The 18,989-nt window shown below is 40.8% G+C and overlaps 1 protein-coding gene across 2 annotated transcripts in view; it reads right to left on the reverse strand.

Moving 5' to 3' along the window:
* PHF8 (PHD finger protein 8) overlaps nt 1-18,989 on the reverse strand; it is a gene marked incomplete at its 5' end in the record, with an annotated part of 85,850 nt that overhangs the window by 55,594 nt on the left and 11,267 nt on the right. For both annotated transcript variants that reach the window (XM_079727124.1, XM_079727123.1), the window contains 6 exons: nt 207-369; nt 2,201-2,387; nt 3,110-3,251; nt 3,880-4,040; nt 6,143-6,251; nt 6,642-6,727. In XM_079727124.1, the coding sequence (XP_079583250.1) occupies nt 207-369; nt 2,201-2,387; nt 3,110-3,251; nt 3,880-4,040; nt 6,143-6,251; nt 6,642-6,727 (848 nt within the window). The remainder of the gene's footprint in view (nt 1-206; nt 370-2,200; nt 2,388-3,109; nt 3,252-3,879; nt 4,041-6,142; nt 6,252-6,641; nt 6,728-18,989) is intronic.

The following is an 18,989-nucleotide window of genomic DNA, read 5'->3' on the forward strand; positions in this document are numbered from 1 at the left end:
CCTCCTGGACCTCCCCAAGAAACCACACTGCCCACTGGCCACCACTAGAATTTTCTTGATGTCCACTTCTGAGCCTTCAACTGATATGGGAGGGATATCTCACATAATCAGATCAACACATTATGGGAAGGGGTTGGTTCCAGTGCCACAAGCTCTCTTCCTCTTCCCACCTTCCTCAAACCCTCCCAGAGGAGACCAGGGAAGACCTGTAGGAATGAAAAGTGTCTGTCCTTGCTTCACAGAACACTTGTAGCACTTGTCCACCTGGTCCCCAAAGAACATCTCATTCTGGTTAGAGGAGCTGCTCCAGCACTCAAAGAGAGTCAGGTTGGCATTTGTTGGGCGGATCAGGTAGAAGATCTTCTCACCCTGAAACAAAGAAAGATTGACATGTCAAAAATATCAAGGGTTTCCAGAGAAGTCTTCTGGGAGTCTCCAAAAGAATATTCTCTCTCTCATGTTCCAAGACCATGTAGTATGCTAGAATTCCTTCTGTCCAAGGATCATTTATATATATATTTGGAAAACTTCAAAAGTCCTTTTGCACTTTGTACTTTTAAGCTTCTATAAAACTGACAAAAACAATTTGGAAAGGGCATTTCAAACAAAATTGTCAACTTAAGACAAATGTACACCAAAGGCTCCTATTTTAGATGCAATGCCAAATGAAAAATGGCCTCTATAGATGAGTAGATCAATATTACTAGCCCTAGGAGAATTTAAGGCCACATTACTAATGAGAAGAAAATTGAATTTGCCTTTAAATGCCATTTACAGAGAGTGTTCCTTCTCACACCTGCAATCAAAAATAATAAAAGTTTAAAAGTTCAGTAATCACCCAAGGACTTCTGTAAGATTATATGTTGGGTGATTATCTGTTGGAAGAACATATTATTTCCTAACTATGTTTTGCCTGGATAATCACCAGATAGATAATTTGGTAGAAAAGAAAAAAACCTACTAGCACAAAAATATCCCCAACCCATAGCTTGATTAGCTTAAGCAATATTTCATAATACATTTCAATGTAGAAAATTATCTACTAGAAATTATCTACTGTACAATTAGAGAAATTTGAATCAGATCCATTGATTAGATAACAGTATTATATCAATATTAATTTTCTGATTTTGATAACTATACTGTGGTTATATAAGAGAATACCCTTGTTTTTAAGAAATACACACTGAATTATTACGAGATAAAGGGACACCTTGTCTGCAACTACTCTCAGGTGTTTCAGAAAAAATATTTATGTAAAACCATTTATTATGTTTGCTTCAGAGAAAGAGAGAGTATAATAAAATAGTAACATGGGAATCTGAGTGAAAGGCACACAGGAAATCTTCCTATTATTTTTGCAATTTTTCTATGAAAAAGAAACTATTTAAAAATAAAAAAGTTAAATCTAACATTTGCATAATAGCACTTTCATTTACACACTCCAATTTCTTCATGATAAACCAATGAAAACAACTAGTTCAGGATTTGTGATCATTTGGACAAGAGCCATATCCAAGTTTTCTGCTCTTTCCTTGGCGTTTCTGATAAGAAAGCTAAATAGCATGAACAGTGGTGGAAAACAATAAAACTTACTTAAGAAATTTGTTTTCCAGACCTCAAAAATCCTTTATAGTCATTGACAATCAATACGCTAATTATAAAATTGTAACGACCGCTAAAAGGGAAACTATAGAAAGGCTGACATTAAAAAAAAACATCTCATACGTGCTCTATCTTGATGGTGGTGGCAGTCATGCAACTATTTATACAATTGTCAAAAATCATCAAACTATACACTTAAAACAGATGAATGTTACGGTATACAAATTATAACTCAGTAAACTTGGGAGGGGAGAGGGAATTTCTCATGTTACCAGAAATTTCTGCAGTAAATATGGCCATTTCCATACATAGCGGTAGGAGTACAGATTGGTTCAATTAAGATAACAGTCAGAGAAAACCTTAGGCATCTGCTGTTATTAAAAAAAATAAGTTAACCATCAAAACTGTAAAGTAGAGACAGTTTATATGGCATATTCACTCAGTACCCAACCCTGATAGAGCAGTTATGTGGAAATGTCACCCAAATAGAATCTGGGACGCAGGTAGGCCTTAGCAGCCTGTCTTTATGCTGCCACCTGAAACAAACAGGGAGGCCCAAGGCCTGGCTGTCTTCAGAAGCCATAGCCATTCTTACCTTGAGCACATGGTACCAGACTGAGGTGCCACCAAAGTCAATGTGAAAGTCTGTATAGCTATCCCGCACGCTCATGAGGCAGTACTTCTGTACATTGGGCCTCTCAAAGATACACTCCTCTGGCCACAAGTTCTCCACCCATGAGAGCTTCCGAACAATCTTGGGTGTCTCCACAAGGTTAGAAAGCCTATCAAGGAAGGGGTGGAGAGCAGATGTCAGCTGATTGGGAATTGAAGGTTGAAGCCTGAATAAAATGCCCCCCATCCCAGTGAGACTCAGATAAGAGAAAGAAGTTCTCTCCACAGAATCCCAAAGAGCACATAGGACACATTTTTGTAAGTCCAGTCAGCATCCTCATTCCACTCAGCTCTGGAATTGCCAAGTCCCAGCTCCACAGCCTTCCCCAGTCAAAGGTGATCATTTCCTCCACTAAATGCTCAGAATCTCCACACCCGGGCCCACTCACTTGGCACATGGTGTTTAACAGTATTGTACTGTCCCCATGTTGTAGTGTCTTCTTTATGAGGAACAATTAGAGAAACCTCTCAGGGCTCAGTTCCAGGTAAAGAAGTGTTTACCTGGGACAGAGGACCTATCCTGGGAGTTAAACAGTGACCATGCCACAATCTAACCACCAAAAAAAAGGTCTAAGAAAGCTGTCCTAAATCTTGAAGGAAACAAAAATTAATTAAATAGCTACTGTATAATCTATCCTATGCTAGAAACTGTAAAGGAGAAATATGATTTGGTTGTTATAATGTGAGCAGCTACCCTAGAAAGTATAAACCAGCTCCTCATCCCAAAGGAAGAAACCACCAGGAAGAAGGGAAAGGAACACTAATACACACTCAGTATATCACAAGTCCTAGGCACTTTGTGAGGCTTTTTACTTACCCCTTTCCCTCTTACCTGGTATCAGAGAATTCCAAACTAATGACATTGAGGACTTTCTCCCTCTTCCCGCTATAATAATATTTCACAAAATCACCAAGCTTCATCTTGCAGTCGGCCTGGCGGGTCACATCAATCACATCAATCTCTTTGTCAGAACCTGGAGTAAAGAGATGGATTCTGCACCAAGTCCCAGGGATCAGAGAAGACTCTCACGTCCTCTAACCAGTCCCTAAAATGAACTTACACTGAAAACTTCTCACTGTATTTGTACGTGCATAAATGGGAAGTGGGGGTAGGTATTCTTCACACTCTCCTTAGACCTATGTGCCAGGTCCAGGCTTGCTAGGGCAACAGAACTGCCTGGACCTGGCACATAGCTCTAAGGAGAGTGTCTCACTCACAGTACTATCCACCTGCCTGGGCCCTGCTTCCTCACTTCTCTTCCTATCCCCCAAAACTCATGTCCAGAACACAACTAGCATGTGAGGGCAAAAGTCAAAGGCTTTCTCATCTCAACAGAGGACAGAGAGGCCATAACAATCCTTGGAATTCCCCAGGTAAAAGATGGGGCTCAGCCTGGGATTTTGTGGTGTGTTAGGAGGAAAAGGAAGGGTAGGCTAGGATTTTGGTTCTAGCTTTGCCTAAGAATGACTCGGGGCAAGGCACTTCACCTCAAATTCCCAAGCTGGCTAGAAAGGAAATGCACAACGTAGACTGGAGGGGAAGGGTCATACGTTTTGATGGAAGTGAACAATGTCACAGTTAAGAGGGTCTGTGGTGCTTACCAACATAGTGTTCCACATCCCTCACAGTGAATGACGGTGAGGGCAGTGTCATCCCCAATCCATCCTTCTTCAAGACCAGGATGGGCACACTGAAGCTATTCTCTTCCAGGAATTCCACGGTCAGCTGACTTCCAGTGGGCTTCAGAATCACTTCATCTGAGCTGTGGGCCACATGAGAGAAAGCCTGAACCCTAGAGGCCCTGCTACTGAAGGCCTCACTGGATGCTGTCACTCACCCAAGGGGTGGGGTCTTCCTGAGGGGATCTAATGTTGGCTGGCAACTAATGAGTGGCATAAACTTCACCTGCCAGGGAAGAAATGACCTATAGAAGGCAAGAAGCCAGGTCACTGGCAGAGGCGGGAAGCTAAATCCAGGATAGCCTGTCAATATGGTGCTCTTCTCTAGATGACAAAGGAAGAAATCACTCAACAGCCTGCCCAGGAAGAAAAGACATATCTGACAAGTCTAGCTAAATTACTCTAACCCAGAGCAGCACTACCCCATTTTAAACACTGGCAAATAAAGAGAAAAGACTGATTTAAAAAACAAAAACAATTTTTACAGCCACTCTCTTGACACACATACTTAGTTAACTAGAAAACAGGAGTTTTTGGTTTTCTTAAGATCATGCTGGAGAAAAGACTGGCTATTTGACAAGTTGTGTTGGGATAAACATCTGGAAAAATATTAAGATCAAAGTCTATCTCACTTTTTAAGTAATTCTAGATGGAACAAAGATCAAATTAGAAAAAATAAAGCCATAGAGTAGTAGAAAAATAATCAGAGAGACAAGGCCCAGTAATCATTATAAATAGTAATAAGTAAATTTACGTAAAAATTAAAATTTTCTGCAAGGAAAGCTATTACAAATCTGTATGAAATAGGCAGTAACCCAACAGAAAAACTGTTAAACAATGTTGAGAAGGCAGTTAACAGAGAAAGAAATAAAGATGACTTATAAATGTATGATAATAGATATGCTTCCTTCATAACTAAAGAAATCCAAGTGGAAACAATTAAATCTCATTTTTTATCTTATCAGAAAGGCAAAAAAGTTTGATAATAAACAGTGTTGGCCAGGATATAGGGAAACAGGTACCCTCACACATTGTCTAGTGGGAGTATGAAATAGTGTGGCCACTTTGAAAGCAATCTGGCAATATTTATAAACATTTTTAAAGCACATACCCTTTGACCTAGCAATTTCACTTTTAGGTAGTAAATCTACACATATTCTCACCCACATATGCAAAAACCTAAGTACAAAGACATTCACTGCGCATTTTTTTTCTAATAGCAAAATACTAGAATTGATTTAAATGTTCATCAACAGAGGACTGGTTAAATAAATTATACATCCATACAGTGGAGTACTAAACATCCATGAAAAAGAATGAAGATCATCTGTATATGCTGTTAGGATTGATCTACATAATTTAGATTTTAAAAAAAGCAAGATGTAGGACAGTAAGTGTTTCTGTTTGTGTTTTTTAATAAAAAAGGGGACACACACACACACACACACACACATATATGTTTGTATAAGCAAAAACTATTTCTGAAAGAATGCACAAGAAATTGGTTGACTCTGGAGAAGGGACCTGAGGGGTCTGGGGTAGAAAGGAGACTCACTGCCGTTAAATAAATAAAACAAAAATTATTAAGTTGAAGAAACACTTATAATCCTAAATAACACTTCAATTACAGGAAAGCTGGAAAAGGTCAAATGAATTAAAAACTAAGCAAAAGAGAATGCTTTATTCATTAATTTTTCTAACATTATTTTTGATCAATTCAAGTAATTTATTTAATAAGCCCATCTTAATTTTCCAAAAGAAAAAATTTTTTTCTTGATTTTAAAAGAAATACATGACTACTCAAAAAAAATTTTTTTCCGAAGAGTTTCATTTTCTCTACAATGAGAGAATTAAACTTTCTGAATTTTATGACTCCTTCTAGTTACAGCATTCCCTGGGTGCATGTAAATATCTTCCCCTGACTGAGGCAAAAACTGCCTATCTACCAAAAGTTTCTACAAGTGGACCTTAATGTACTCTGCACATCAAATGAAACTCTAGCAATGTTTCTCAGAAACTGACTAAAACAGAAGATCCCTCCCCAGAGGGAACTCACAGAGCCCTGCAGACATCCCCAGATGGTGGAGGTACCCAGTGCGACAGCCAGTGGGAAAGCTGGGAAGAGATGGGCCCCAGCTTCCCAGAGCCCTGGCATTCACTGGCCCTTGGAGTACAGGGTCCTCACCTGTCAAAGGTCCTACTCCGAAGCTCTCGAATGAACGTAGGGCTTCCCGTCTTCACTGGCTTCCCCTTGTGTGTATCATGGCCTTTTGAAGATACACGGCGTTTTTTCACTAAACCAGTAAAAGACAAGACACTGTCAGTCAAAATGGCTACAAGCTATGGTTCCAAGAGCAAACGCCTCAGCAGATCCTGCTTCTCTTCCAATCTAACAACCCCTTGGATCATCTGGAGTCAAGGAGGCCCTCACAGTCTCAGGAAAGCTCTTGGTGAGGATAGGTGCTTCCTCTGGGGAATCCCTAAGTAAGGGAGGGAGGTGAAACTCTGCATTTCTGCCCTCTCAGTGGAGCAGCTGCTGGCCTGCAGGGCCTACACAGGCTTCTGCTATTTCCCAAGGGAGACAAATCTGAAGCACTCACGAAAAGGCAATTTTCCTTCCAAGCTTCCTTTGCTTTGTCTCTCCTCTGGACTGCCTTCTCTTAAAAACCCCAAGATCTACTTACTGATGGAGGGTCCATGTAAGACCTCACAATTGGGGCAGTGGTAGAGGTCAATGTCAGCAGCCTTCTCCTCTTCAACACCAACACAACTAGAAAAGAGAAAATCAGCCAAGGTTTGTGGAAATTTTACTTTTCGTAAGGTCTAGAACTGTGCTGTTCAGTACACAATTAAGTAAAATTTTAGATGCAGTTCCTCCATCATACTAGCTACATTTCAAGTGCTTAGTAGCCACACGTGGTTACCATATTGGGCAGATTATCAAACTTTTTTGTCAACGCAAAAAGTTCTATTGGACCAAATGGTCTAAAATAATTATGACAGAGTTAAAAATGTACAGACAATAAAGCTTCATTAAGACTCAGAATGGTCAAAGCTGGAAGAGCCTCTAGAGCAATGCTGTCCAGTAGAAATATAATGTGAGTTAAATATGTAATTTTAAATGTTCTAATAGCCACATTAAAAAGGTAAAAAGAAACAGGTGAAATTAAGTTTAATAATAATTTAATATTTTATTAACCAATATATCTAAAATATTATTTCAACATAAAATCAAACATTTAAACTTTATTGAGCTATTTACTTTATTAAATGAAAAGGAATGAAAATAGTATTTTATAGTCAACAGTGGTTCTCTCTGAGTGAAGGATTATGGTAACCATTTTTCTCTTATATGTATTTTCTAATTTTCTACAATGAACATGTGTTATTTATTTCATACTGTAATGTCTGAGAAAGATTTATTTAATTTTGAAAATCTAAGTTTGCATGTATGTGAGCTGGTAATCTCACAAAATTTAAAGCCTTCCTCACCAAAGAAGTCATCGGCAGCCCTCCAAAAAACTTCTGGCTAAGATCTAAAATCTTTGGTCAGCCACAGAGAACAGGGAGCATAAAAATAAGGCAGAGCTCCAACCATTTCGACCAAGACTGACTTCCTAGGATCAGGACCCCACCACCTTCCCGACTGCTAACCCTGTAAACCTGTTGCACATCAATAAATTGAGGACATTTTATTTTATAAAAGGATTGGTCTATTATGAATTGGAAATTAAAAAAAAAAAAACCAAAATACCCTGGGTCCTTCACCTCAGAAAGTCTAAGAAGCACTGTGTTAGAACCCGGTCAGGTAGAAGCTGTACATTCTCCCAGACCCTTGTAACTCAGGGCTGGGCTGGGGGTGAACATCCCCCTCACTTTCCAGTGAGACTCTGAGATCATCTCTCCTCTATCCTTGTGTAAGATCTCCTATTCCTCTGAGTTTCATATCATCCAACAATAGCTCTTCCCACTCCTCTTCACTATCAGCTACTCATCTCCCCAACATACCTCTTCACTATCAGCTACTTATCTCCCCAACATACCCTCTTCACTCACTGAAGAACCTGCTCACATATTCCTCTTCATCCCAAGTCCTGCCAGCCTCCCATGTGACATAATTATGGATATAAAGGCCTAATATCCCAGCCTCCTAGCTCATTGACCTTCTCATCTTCAGAGTCTGCTGCCTCCACTCCTATTTCAGCTACCAACTCTCATGGCCATCCCCCAGACCTTGTCAACACTTGCAACTGCTTCACCTCTGGAATATGAAATGCATACATCACACTCTGACCACAAGTACATCCATCCAGCTCTCATTCATTACACCTGTTCTTTGCCCTCAAAATCCCTTGATCCTACTTTTCACCTATTCAACTACTGTTGCCTTCACCGTTCTTCCCTATCTAGTTCATAGATTTCATCATTCCTCACTTCAACCATGCTCTTACAGATAGCTTCAACTCACTTGCCCCACTGCCTTTACATTACTCCCACGTGCAAATCCCAACCCTGGCTCAATCCAACTATATAACATTGGACCATTGGACATGGCTAGAGAAAAATCATCCATTGGATTGGTGCCACAATAAATTCACACTGTCCAAAATATCTGAGTCACAGAAAAACCAACACAATATTGAAGGAGAAGAACAAAGTTGGAGGACTGATGCTACCCGACTTGAAGACTTATTATAAAGCTACAGTAATCAAGACAGTGTGTTACTGATGAAAGAATAAACAGATCAATAGAACAGAAAAGAGAGCCCAGAAATAGATCAATAGAAATATAGTCAATTGATCTTTGACAAAGGAGCGAAGGTAACACAATGGAGCAAAGACAGTCTTTTCAACAAATGGTGCTGGAACAACTGGACATGCAAACAAATGGAATTAGACACAGACCTTATATCCTTCACAAAAAAGAACTCAAAATGGATCACAGACCTGAATATAAAATGCAAAACTATAAAACTCCTAGAAGACAACATAGGAGAAAATCTAGATAACCTTGGGTTTGGCAATGACTTTTTAGATGGAACACCACAGGCACAATCCATGAAAAATGAGAACTGATAAGCTGGACTTCATTAAAATTAAAAACCCGTTCTGTGAAAGGCATTGTCAAGAGAATGAAAAGACAAGCCAAAGACTGGAAGTAAATATTTGCAAAGGACATATCTGATAAAGGGCTGTTATCCAAAATATACAAAGAACTCTTAAAACTCAACAATAAGAAAATGAACAACCTGATTAAAAAATGGGCAAAAGATCTGAGCAGACACCTTACCAAAGAAGATATACAGATGGCAAATAAGCATATGAAAAGGTGCTCCACATCCTTTATCAATAGGACAATGCAAATTAAAACAATGAGATATTACTATACACCTATCAGAATAACCAAAAATCCAGAACACTGACAACACCAAATGCTGGCCAGGAGGTGGAGCGACAGGAACTCTCATTCTTTGCAGGTGGGAATGCAAAAAACAGCCCCTTTGGAATACAGTTTGGCAGTTTCTTACAAAACTGAACATACTCTTAGCATACAACCCAGCAATTGTGCTCTCTGCCATTTACTCAAAGTAATTGAAAACTATGTCCACATAACAACGTGCACACAGATGTTTATAGCAACTTTATTCATAATTGCCAAAATTTGGATGCAACCAAGATGTCCTTCAGTAGGTGAATGGATAAACTGTGGTACGTCCAGACAATGGAATATTATTCAGCACTAAAAAAAAAAAAGAGCTATCAAGCCATGAAAAGACATGAAAGAAACTTTGAAAGAAGCCAATCAGGCTACATATTATATGATTCCAACTACATGACATTCTGGAAAAGGCAAAACTATGGGGACAGTAAAAAGATCAGTGGTCATCAGGGATTGGGGGGGAAGAGAGATGAACAGGCGGAGCACAGAGAAGTTTTAGAGCAGTGAAACTATTCTGCTACTAAAATGATATAATGGTGGGTACAAGTTATTATATATTTGCCCAAACCCATAGAATGTATAACACCAAGAGTAAATCCTGATGTAAACTATGGATTTGGGGTGATAATCATGTGTCAATGTAGGTTCATCTACTTTAACAAATGTACCACTCTGGTGGTGGGGGACGTTGTTAACGGGGGAGGCTATGCATGTGGGGGCAGGAGGCATATGGGAAACCTCTGTACCTTCCACTCAATTTGGCTGGGAACCTAAAACTACTCTAAAAAATAAAGTCTATTTAAAAAAATCTGGGTCATGCTGCCTGACAATTCTCCTGTATTTCCCTGCTCAGTTCTCTCCACCATTATCCACAATGGCTATTTCAAATCTCTGACCCCCCCCACTGCCTTCCTCTTCTCTCTCAGCAAATGACCCTGCCTCCTACTTCTTAGACAAAATGAAGTAATCAGATGGGAACTACCTCAACTTCTCACACCAAATCCACCTCCTTCTGCACCCTTCTTTTCCTCCTGTTACAACGAAAGAACTATCTTTCCTTCTTTGTAAAGTCAGCTTTTCCACCTGGGTCACATCTTTTTTTTTTTTTTTTTTTTTTTTTTACCTTCTCAATAAATTCTTTCTTTCTGCAGTATCTTCAACCTCTCCCTCTCTACCTTTTCCTTCACAATAGCATTTAAACTAGCTCACTGATCTTTGCAAGACCTTCCCTGCCTCCTTTCTGCCCCTCTCTGCCACTTCAGAGCTAAATATCTTCTTTGTTTAATCCTATGCAGCTTCACAATCACTTTTACTTAAATAGGTATTGATTATACATTTTATGAAACTCAAAAGGTACAGAATTGTATACAGTGAAAAGTCTCCCTCCTACTCTTAGCCACACTGTACTATCCGGAGATGTTCTACCAGGGCCAAACCTATAAAAAGAATTTTTTTGAGTTGCTGTGTACACTTTCTCACCCACTGCTGCAGTCTGATTTTAGTCCCCACCTTCTCTAAAACAGACTTCACTGATATCTTGACCTCCTTACTGAAACATGCAATAAGTACTTCCTTCCTTTATCTCATTTGACCTCCTAGCAGCATTATCACAGTGCTGACCCTGTGCTCTGTCTACTTGACTTTCGTAACACCCCATTTGCCCGGGGTCCATCCCTCCAGCTAACATTTAATGAGCATCTGCCAGGCCCTGGTCTAGGTGCTGGAGAGACAAAGACACAGAACAAAGCATACAAAAATCCCTGCCCTCATGGAGCTGACAATCTAGTGGGTGAAGCACACAAGAAGCAAGATAAATCAGGGTAATCAGTGAAATATACTGTACGTTAGATAGAGGAGTTAAGTAGAAAAATAAAGCAGGAAGAGGAATATGTATGCATGTATATGTAAGTATACATACACACAGTGGGGGGTGAGGGGAATGACAATGGTGTTGAAATTTTAGGTAGGGAAGCCAGGGAAGGACTCACTGACAAAACAATTTTTGTATAAAGACCTGAAGGGAGTAAAGGAGCAAGCCATATGTATATGAGGGAAGAGCATCCCAATTAGAACAGCAAGTACAAAAGCCCTGTGGCAGGAGTGTGCCTAGATTATTATGCCAACAGAGAGGAGGACAGTGTTCTGGAATAGAGAGAGCAAAGGGGGACAATAATAGGTCAGAAAGGCTCATGCAGTAGAGTCCTGTAGGCCAGGGGTCCCCAATCCCGGGGCCTTGGACCAGTACTGGTCCGTGGCCTGTTAGGAACCGGGCCGCACAGCAGGAGGTGAGTGGCGAGCAAGAGGAAGCTTCATCTGCCGTTCCCCATCGCTCCCCATTGTGCACATTACTGCCTGAATCATCCCCCTCCAACCCCAGTCCGTGGAAAAATTGTCTTCTATGAAACCGGTCCCTGGTGCCAAAAAGGTTGGGGACCACGGCTGTAGGACATCATAAAGGACTTTGGCTTTACCTGAGTGAAGAACTGGGTGGAATCCACCAGAGGATTATGAGCAGGGATGTGATGTGATTTTAATTATGTGTCTGGCTGCTCCTTCTGTTTCCCAGTGCATTCTTTTTCTCCTGCCCACTCCTTAAATGTTGACATTTCTTAGGTCCTCTTTTCTAGGCTCTCTTTTCTCCTCACTTTCTCTCGTTGGTTTCACTAACTCCCAGGGCTCCATATGCCCTCTATATAACTATAACTGCAAGCCAGATCTCTCTGCTGAGTTTCAGACCCTCCCTCGAAATTTCTCCTGGATATTTCTACTAGATAGCCCACTTACATAGGACTTCAAATTTAACACGTCCAAATTCAATTTCTCCCCCTGCCTGGCCCCTAAACCTGCTCCCTCTCTAAGGCACCATAACCTTACCAGGTGTTTAAGCCAGAAACCTGGCAGCCACTGATGACTTGCCTCTCACCTTCTCCCTCCACTGAATACCTGAGTAGGTATTCAAGCTCAGGACCTTAGACTTTAGGGCCAGACTGCTTGGGTTTACAGCCTAGCTATACTTTCCACTTACTACCTGTGAGATCTCAGGCAAGTTACTTAACTCTATGCCTCAGTTTCCTCGTCTCTAAGGTGGGGATAAAAATTTGTATGTGGGGCTTCCCTGGTGGCGCAGTGGTTGAGAGTCCGCCTGCCGATGCAGGGGAGACGGGTTCGTGCCCCGGTCCGGAAAGATCCCACATGCCGCGAGGCGGCTGGGCCCGTGAGCCATGGCCGCTGAGCCTGCGCATCCGGAGCCTGTGCTCCGCAATGGGAGAGGCCACAACAGCGAGAGGCCCGTGTACCGCAAAAAAAAAAAAAAAAAAAAAAAATTTGTATGTGTATTATAATGTTGCTCTCAAAAATAAATGAGTTAATTTATATAGTGTTTAGAACAGTGCCTGGTACAGAGTAAGTGTTCTGTACGTGATGCTATTATCATCCAAGTTATCACCATGTCCTATCACTTCTATCTCCTAACTGGCTATCAATTGTATCCTTCTGTCATCCTCACTGCCCCTGCCCTAATCCAGGCCACTATTATCTCTAACTGGGATTACTGTCCTGTCCTCCTAACTGGGTTCCTGGCCTCTACTCTGTCCTCACCCAAATGGCCCTCCACAGTACAGCCAAAGTGATCTTTTTAAAATGTAAATTTGATCCTGTCAACCCTTGTTCAAAACCCTCACATGCTTCCTATTTTTCTTAAGGTAAAGTATAAACTTATCATGACCTAAAAGACCCCACCTCTTGCCCTTCACACATAGCATTGGCTATAAAATTTGTGGGGCTGGTGCAAATGAAAATCAGGGGCCCCCAGTTGGCAAAGAAAAGCTATTTCCTCTCTTCCATGATCTCTCTCAACTTGCCGTGGGGCTTTTTATTTGTTAATTACTGTCATGTTCCCTTGGGCATGGGGATACTCAAGGGGCAAGCGCAGGCCCTCACAGGCACTCAGGGGCCACGCGCTATGACTTAGTGTGTAGGGTGCATGCACCTGACCCTCACTCTCCAGCACCTGCACCCAGGCCCGGCAACCCAGGCAGCCAGTCGAGAATCCGTTCAGGGAGGCAGCAAGAGGCAGGACCACAGGTGAGCTAAAGCTCTAGGCCCCCAGGATAAACTCCACTGTCCCTTGAACTGCACATACAAAACACAAATTCAAAGGTAAAATTATTAAGAATTTCAAGACTACAACCACAGAGCATTAAACTTCAAGCATGGGCATGGGGCCCCCTTCCAAATATGAGGCTGTGTGTGACTACAGCGGTCACACACCCATGAAGCCAGCCCTGCTCTAAAACCCAGCTCGACTCTCAGTGCCATGCTCTTTCTGGTCTCTGGGACTCATCACACATGGCTCCCTGTGCCTAGAACATTCCTTCCCTTCCTCTTCCCTACTGCCATGCCTCGCCCCCCTAACTATCCATATTTTAGCACTCACCCTGCAGACTTGCAACTGCCCATTTACTTGTTATCTGCCCCTACTACATACAGCAGACAGCATCTCTTGTTCACCCCAAGTCCTCACCTTATCCATCTCCCAGTCTTGCTTTTTTTATTATTCAACCCAATTCATTGGGATAGATAATATCTCACATCAGGAAGGCATATGGATGAAAATCAGGCTTCTGGCTGCACTGTCTCAATAATTATTACCTGGACCAAGGTTCCTAAATGCTGTTTTGCTTCCTTAGTAAAGAGGACAATTATCACAGCACCAGGTCTCAACATTAAGATGAATTATCCCCAACACGTGCCACAGAACCTGGCACATGGTAGGCACTCAGTATTTGGATGTAAGTGGGTGCATAAATTCAATAAATATTGACTGAAAATAGCTACTGCCCTCATGGAGTGGACATTCTAGAGGGGGAGACAGGTGGTACCAGAACAGTTTCATAAGCGCTATAGTAAATAAAGTATATTTACTTTATTTATAAAGTAAATAAAGCAGGGTAAGGGGGTGGTGAGTGAATTTGAAGCCTGCATAAAAGGAGTTGAGGAGAAAAGTGAACTGTGAATATATTATCACACATATATTAACACATCTAATCTCTACAACAAATCAGGGCATTCTGTACAGTATTTAGAGGCACAGAGTTTAAAAGTGCAGACTTGGGAGCCAAACTGCCTGGGTTTAAATCTCACCTCTGCCACTTACTAGCTGTGTGAACTTAGGCAATTTACTTAACCTTGCTGTGCCTCAGTTTCTGCATCTATAAAAGAAGAATATTAATAGTACCCCACCTCATAGAGTTGTTAGGCTTAAATGAGCTAACGTAGGTAAAGAACTGAGAGTACTTGGGACAAAGTATTAGCTATCAACATTACTAATATTATTCTAATTTAACAGATAAGAAATCTGAGTGGTTAGGGAACTTGTTGGTCATTACAAAACTAATAAATAGCAGAGCAGGATAAAAATGCAGATCCATCTGACTCCACTATACCACTACAATACATAACTAGAATATAATATGGGATTATTAGTAGAGTCAAGTGCTATGAGAACACAAAAGTGGGCATTCAATCCTTCCAGGGATGTGGAATTGAGGTGGGGGCTGAGGGCTGGAGAAGCTTGAGAGGTGACAAGATTGCCCAGGATCCTGTCTAGCTTCTTATCTGCTCAACCTCTGCTCTCTGAGGATTCCCAAAGAGCCAGGTCCTGTCACCACCTGTGCCTTGGAAAAACAATGTCTTCATTCATCAATAAAAAGGAAAAAGAACATATTTTACCTTTCTTCATTATTCAAAAAATATCAGAAAATCCAAGTCAATTTCTAGTTTCCTGCAACACCTTGATTAGGCCAAGCACAATGTATAAAAACAGGGATGACCCATCCCGAGATGCTGAGGCACCCACCATTCGCACCAGTGGCCCCCCCTGCCTCCAAGCACATAGGACTTGGAGGAGTACAAAGGACACTGAGCAAGTTTCAGTGCACCAGGGATGTTTCTTTTTGTTCTACCCAGTCCCTGGCACATAAGTTTGCCAATAACAGGCTTCACTAAATGCTGGATGCACCAACAGAATCACTCCATGTGCACGGACATGCAGGCAAGCAGGCTGTAATCTCTATCTCCCAAAAAACCCAACCAAACAAAAAATCCTCTTGTGACCCCTTCTGTCACTGCCCCGTTACTCTGTTCCCCTGTATACCAAAACTCCTCAAAACGGAGTCATCCTTGAGTCCTTTCACAACCCCAATCCAATCTGTCAGCAAATCCTGTATCAATATACATTCAAAATCCAACCGCTTCTCATCACCACTGACTCCAGTCCAAATCACCATTGCCTAATTAGACCAGTGTTTCTCAAACATTAGGGCACATCAGAAACACCTGGAGGGCTTGTTAAGACAGATTCCTAAGCCTCACCTCCAGAGATCCTGATTTGGTAGATCTGGGGTGGGGCTCAGAAATGTGCATTTCTAACAAGGTTGCGGGTGATGCTGATGCTGCTGGTGCAGGGGCCATATTTTAAGAAATAATGATCTACAGTGATCCCCAAACTCTCCCTGCTTCATCCCATACTCACCTTGAGTCTGTCCTCACAACAGCCAAAGCCTAAACCAAATCACAACTCTCCTTTGCTCAAAATCCTTCTATGGCTCCCATCCTATCTAGAGTGAAAACCAAGTTCTTACAATGGCCCATAGGACCCAATACCTGTGGTTCTCAAACTTTAGTGTGCATCAGAATCACCTGGAAGGCTTGTTAAACCATAGATTCCTGGGCCCCACCTCCAGAGTTCCTGATTTGGTAGGCCTGGGGTAGGACAATGGAATTTGCCTAACCAGTTCCCAGGTGATGCTGATCCTGCTGGTCCTACTTGGAGAACCACTGCCCTACATGATTTGGACCCCCAGCCCCTATCATCAGCTTCTGCTACTCTCCCCTCACTCTGTCTAATAACATTGGTCCCTTTGCTATAACTGGAATGGTAACATGTCAGGTGTGCTCCCCACTCAGTGATGCCTCTGTTTCCAAAAGCAGATTTTCATTTAGCTCCCATAACTCAGTCCTGGGCATCATGCCTATCAGACCTGATCTGAATTTTCATAATACTCCTCTTGGATACTGACCACCCATCCTTTGGTAAATGTTTGCCATCCCAAATTTCTTCTAGGTGGGTTGGGGGAAAAATTATGCTACCCCACTGGTGAAGGAATTCTGATTCCTTCTGTTGTTCTGTATTCTGATTGTGGTGGTTACAGGAATCTACAAGTGTGATAAAATTGTATAGAACTAAATACACATACACACACACAAATGAGTGCATGTAAAACTGGTGAAATTGAAATAAGATTGGTGGATTGTACCAAGGTCAGTTTCTTGGTTTTGATATTGTACTGTAGTTATATAAGATATCACCACGGGGGAAACTGGGTAAAGGTACAAAGGCCCTCCACATACACTTTTTACAACTTCCTATGAATCTATAATTATTAAAAAATAAAATTTATTTTTTTAAAATATGTCACTCCAAGAGACATCCTGTGAGCCCTGACAGAGCAAACTGTCCTTCTGATACTTCTAACTCCACACCCTATAAGACTTTCTCCAGGGCAGGGATTCTGCAGCCCATACATTGTATTGTAGTAAACCCTGAATATGAATGCTAGGCCTTCTCTTCCCTTTGCTACACACTCCTAAAGCTGTGTAGCAGCCGCTTCAGCTGCTTCAAAAAGAGTGATGTCCATTTTAACCTGATTTCACTTTGAACAAAAATGTGGAGTGCGTGTGAGTTTATAAGCCTGATTTTCTCTATCTCCCACAACACCTTGAAAATGGCTTAACCTGAACAGTGCTTTATACTATCTATAGTATTATATCCTATAGCAAGAGTCCAAGGGACCCAGGTTTGACTTGTGGTTGAGCAACTAACTGGCTGTGTAGCTTTGAGCAAGCTATTTAGCCTCATGAGAGAAAATAATAGCTCCAAAGAGCTATTTTAAAGATTAATTGGTCACTTCTGGTTTTGGAATAATGGAGTAAACACACTTCTCCCTATTATTGCCACTAAATAAAGCTAAAAAACTTGGACATTAAAAAAAAAAAGGTAAGACGACTCTGAAAGATGGAGAGAAGGCAGCCTGACTAGATGACAGCAGGATCTGAGGTAGTGAGTGCCAACAGAGAGCAACTGGGGGAACCTGGACTTCTACTCCTACCTGGCAGTAAAGAAGTAGTACCCCCTTCCCCTGCCACTGAAGTGCAGTGTCTGAAGAGGCCCGCAAAAACATAAGATATAATAATATCCAGAATCTCATAACATAATACCCAAAATATTCAAGATACAATGAAAATAATCACTCATCATATCAAGAACAAGAAAAATCACAACTTGAATGAGCAAAGAAAATCAATCTCAACAATGAGATGACACAGATGTTGGAATTATCTGATAAGGATTTTAAAGGAGCAACCACAAAAATGCTTCAAAAAACAATTACAAACATGCCTGAAACAAATGAATAAATAAAAAGTGTTAGCAAAAAATAGAATCTCTACAAAGAAATAGAAGATATAGAAAAGAACCAATGGCACTTCTAGAAAAAACTATAGCAACTTAAATGAAAACTCACTGTATGGGCTCAATAGCAGAATGTAGACAACAGAGAAAAAAAATAGTAAACCTGAAGATAGAACAATAGAAATTATCCAATCTGAACAACAGAAAGAAAACAGACTGAACTACGAACAACTATAAGTCAACAAATTGGACAACCTAGAAGAAACAGATAAATTCTTAGAAATATACAATCTGCCAAGACTGAATTGGGAAGAAATAGAAAATTTGAAGAGACCAGTTACTAGTAAGGAGATTGAATCGGTAATTAAAAAAAAAAAAACACCCAACGAAGAGAAACCTAGGACCAGATGGCTTCACTGGTGAATTTTACCAAACATTTAAAGAAGAATTACCACCAATTTTTCTCAAACTCTTTAAAAAATCAAAGAGAAGGGAACACTCCAGAACTCATTTTATGAGGCCAGCATTACCCTGATACCAAAGCCAGATAAGGACACTACAAGAAAAGAAAACTACAGGCCAATATCCCTGATGAATACACATGGAAAAATTTTCAATAAAATACTAGCAAACTGAATTCAGCAGCACACTAAAGGGAACATTTCCCATGATCAAATGGGATTTATCCTTGAAATACAAAGCTGGTTCAACATAAGCAAATCAATAAAGGTGATACATCACATTAACAGAATGAAAGAAAAAAGTGATCTCAAAAGAAGATGCAGAAAAAAACATCTGACAAAATTCAGCACTTATTCATGATTAAAAAAACACTCAATGGGGTATAGAAGAAATGCACTTCAACATAATAAAGGCCATATATGACAAGCCTAGAGCTAACATCAGACTCAGTGGTGAATGGTTGAAAGCTTTTCCTCTAAGATCAGGAACAAGACAAGGGTGCCCACTCGCGCCACTTCTATTCAACAGAGTACTGGAAATCCCAGCTAGAGCAATCAGCCAAGGGGAAAAAGAGGCATCAGAATTGACAAGGAAGAAGGAAGAAGGAAAATTACCTCTATTTGCAGATGACATGATTTTATATATAGAAAATCCTAAAAA

The sequence above is a fragment of the Hyperoodon ampullatus genome (genome assembly GCF_949752795.1).
Source record: "Hyperoodon ampullatus genome assembly, chromosome: X".
Classification (NCBI taxonomy): domain Eukaryota; kingdom Metazoa; phylum Chordata; class Mammalia; order Artiodactyla; family Ziphiidae; genus Hyperoodon; species Hyperoodon ampullatus.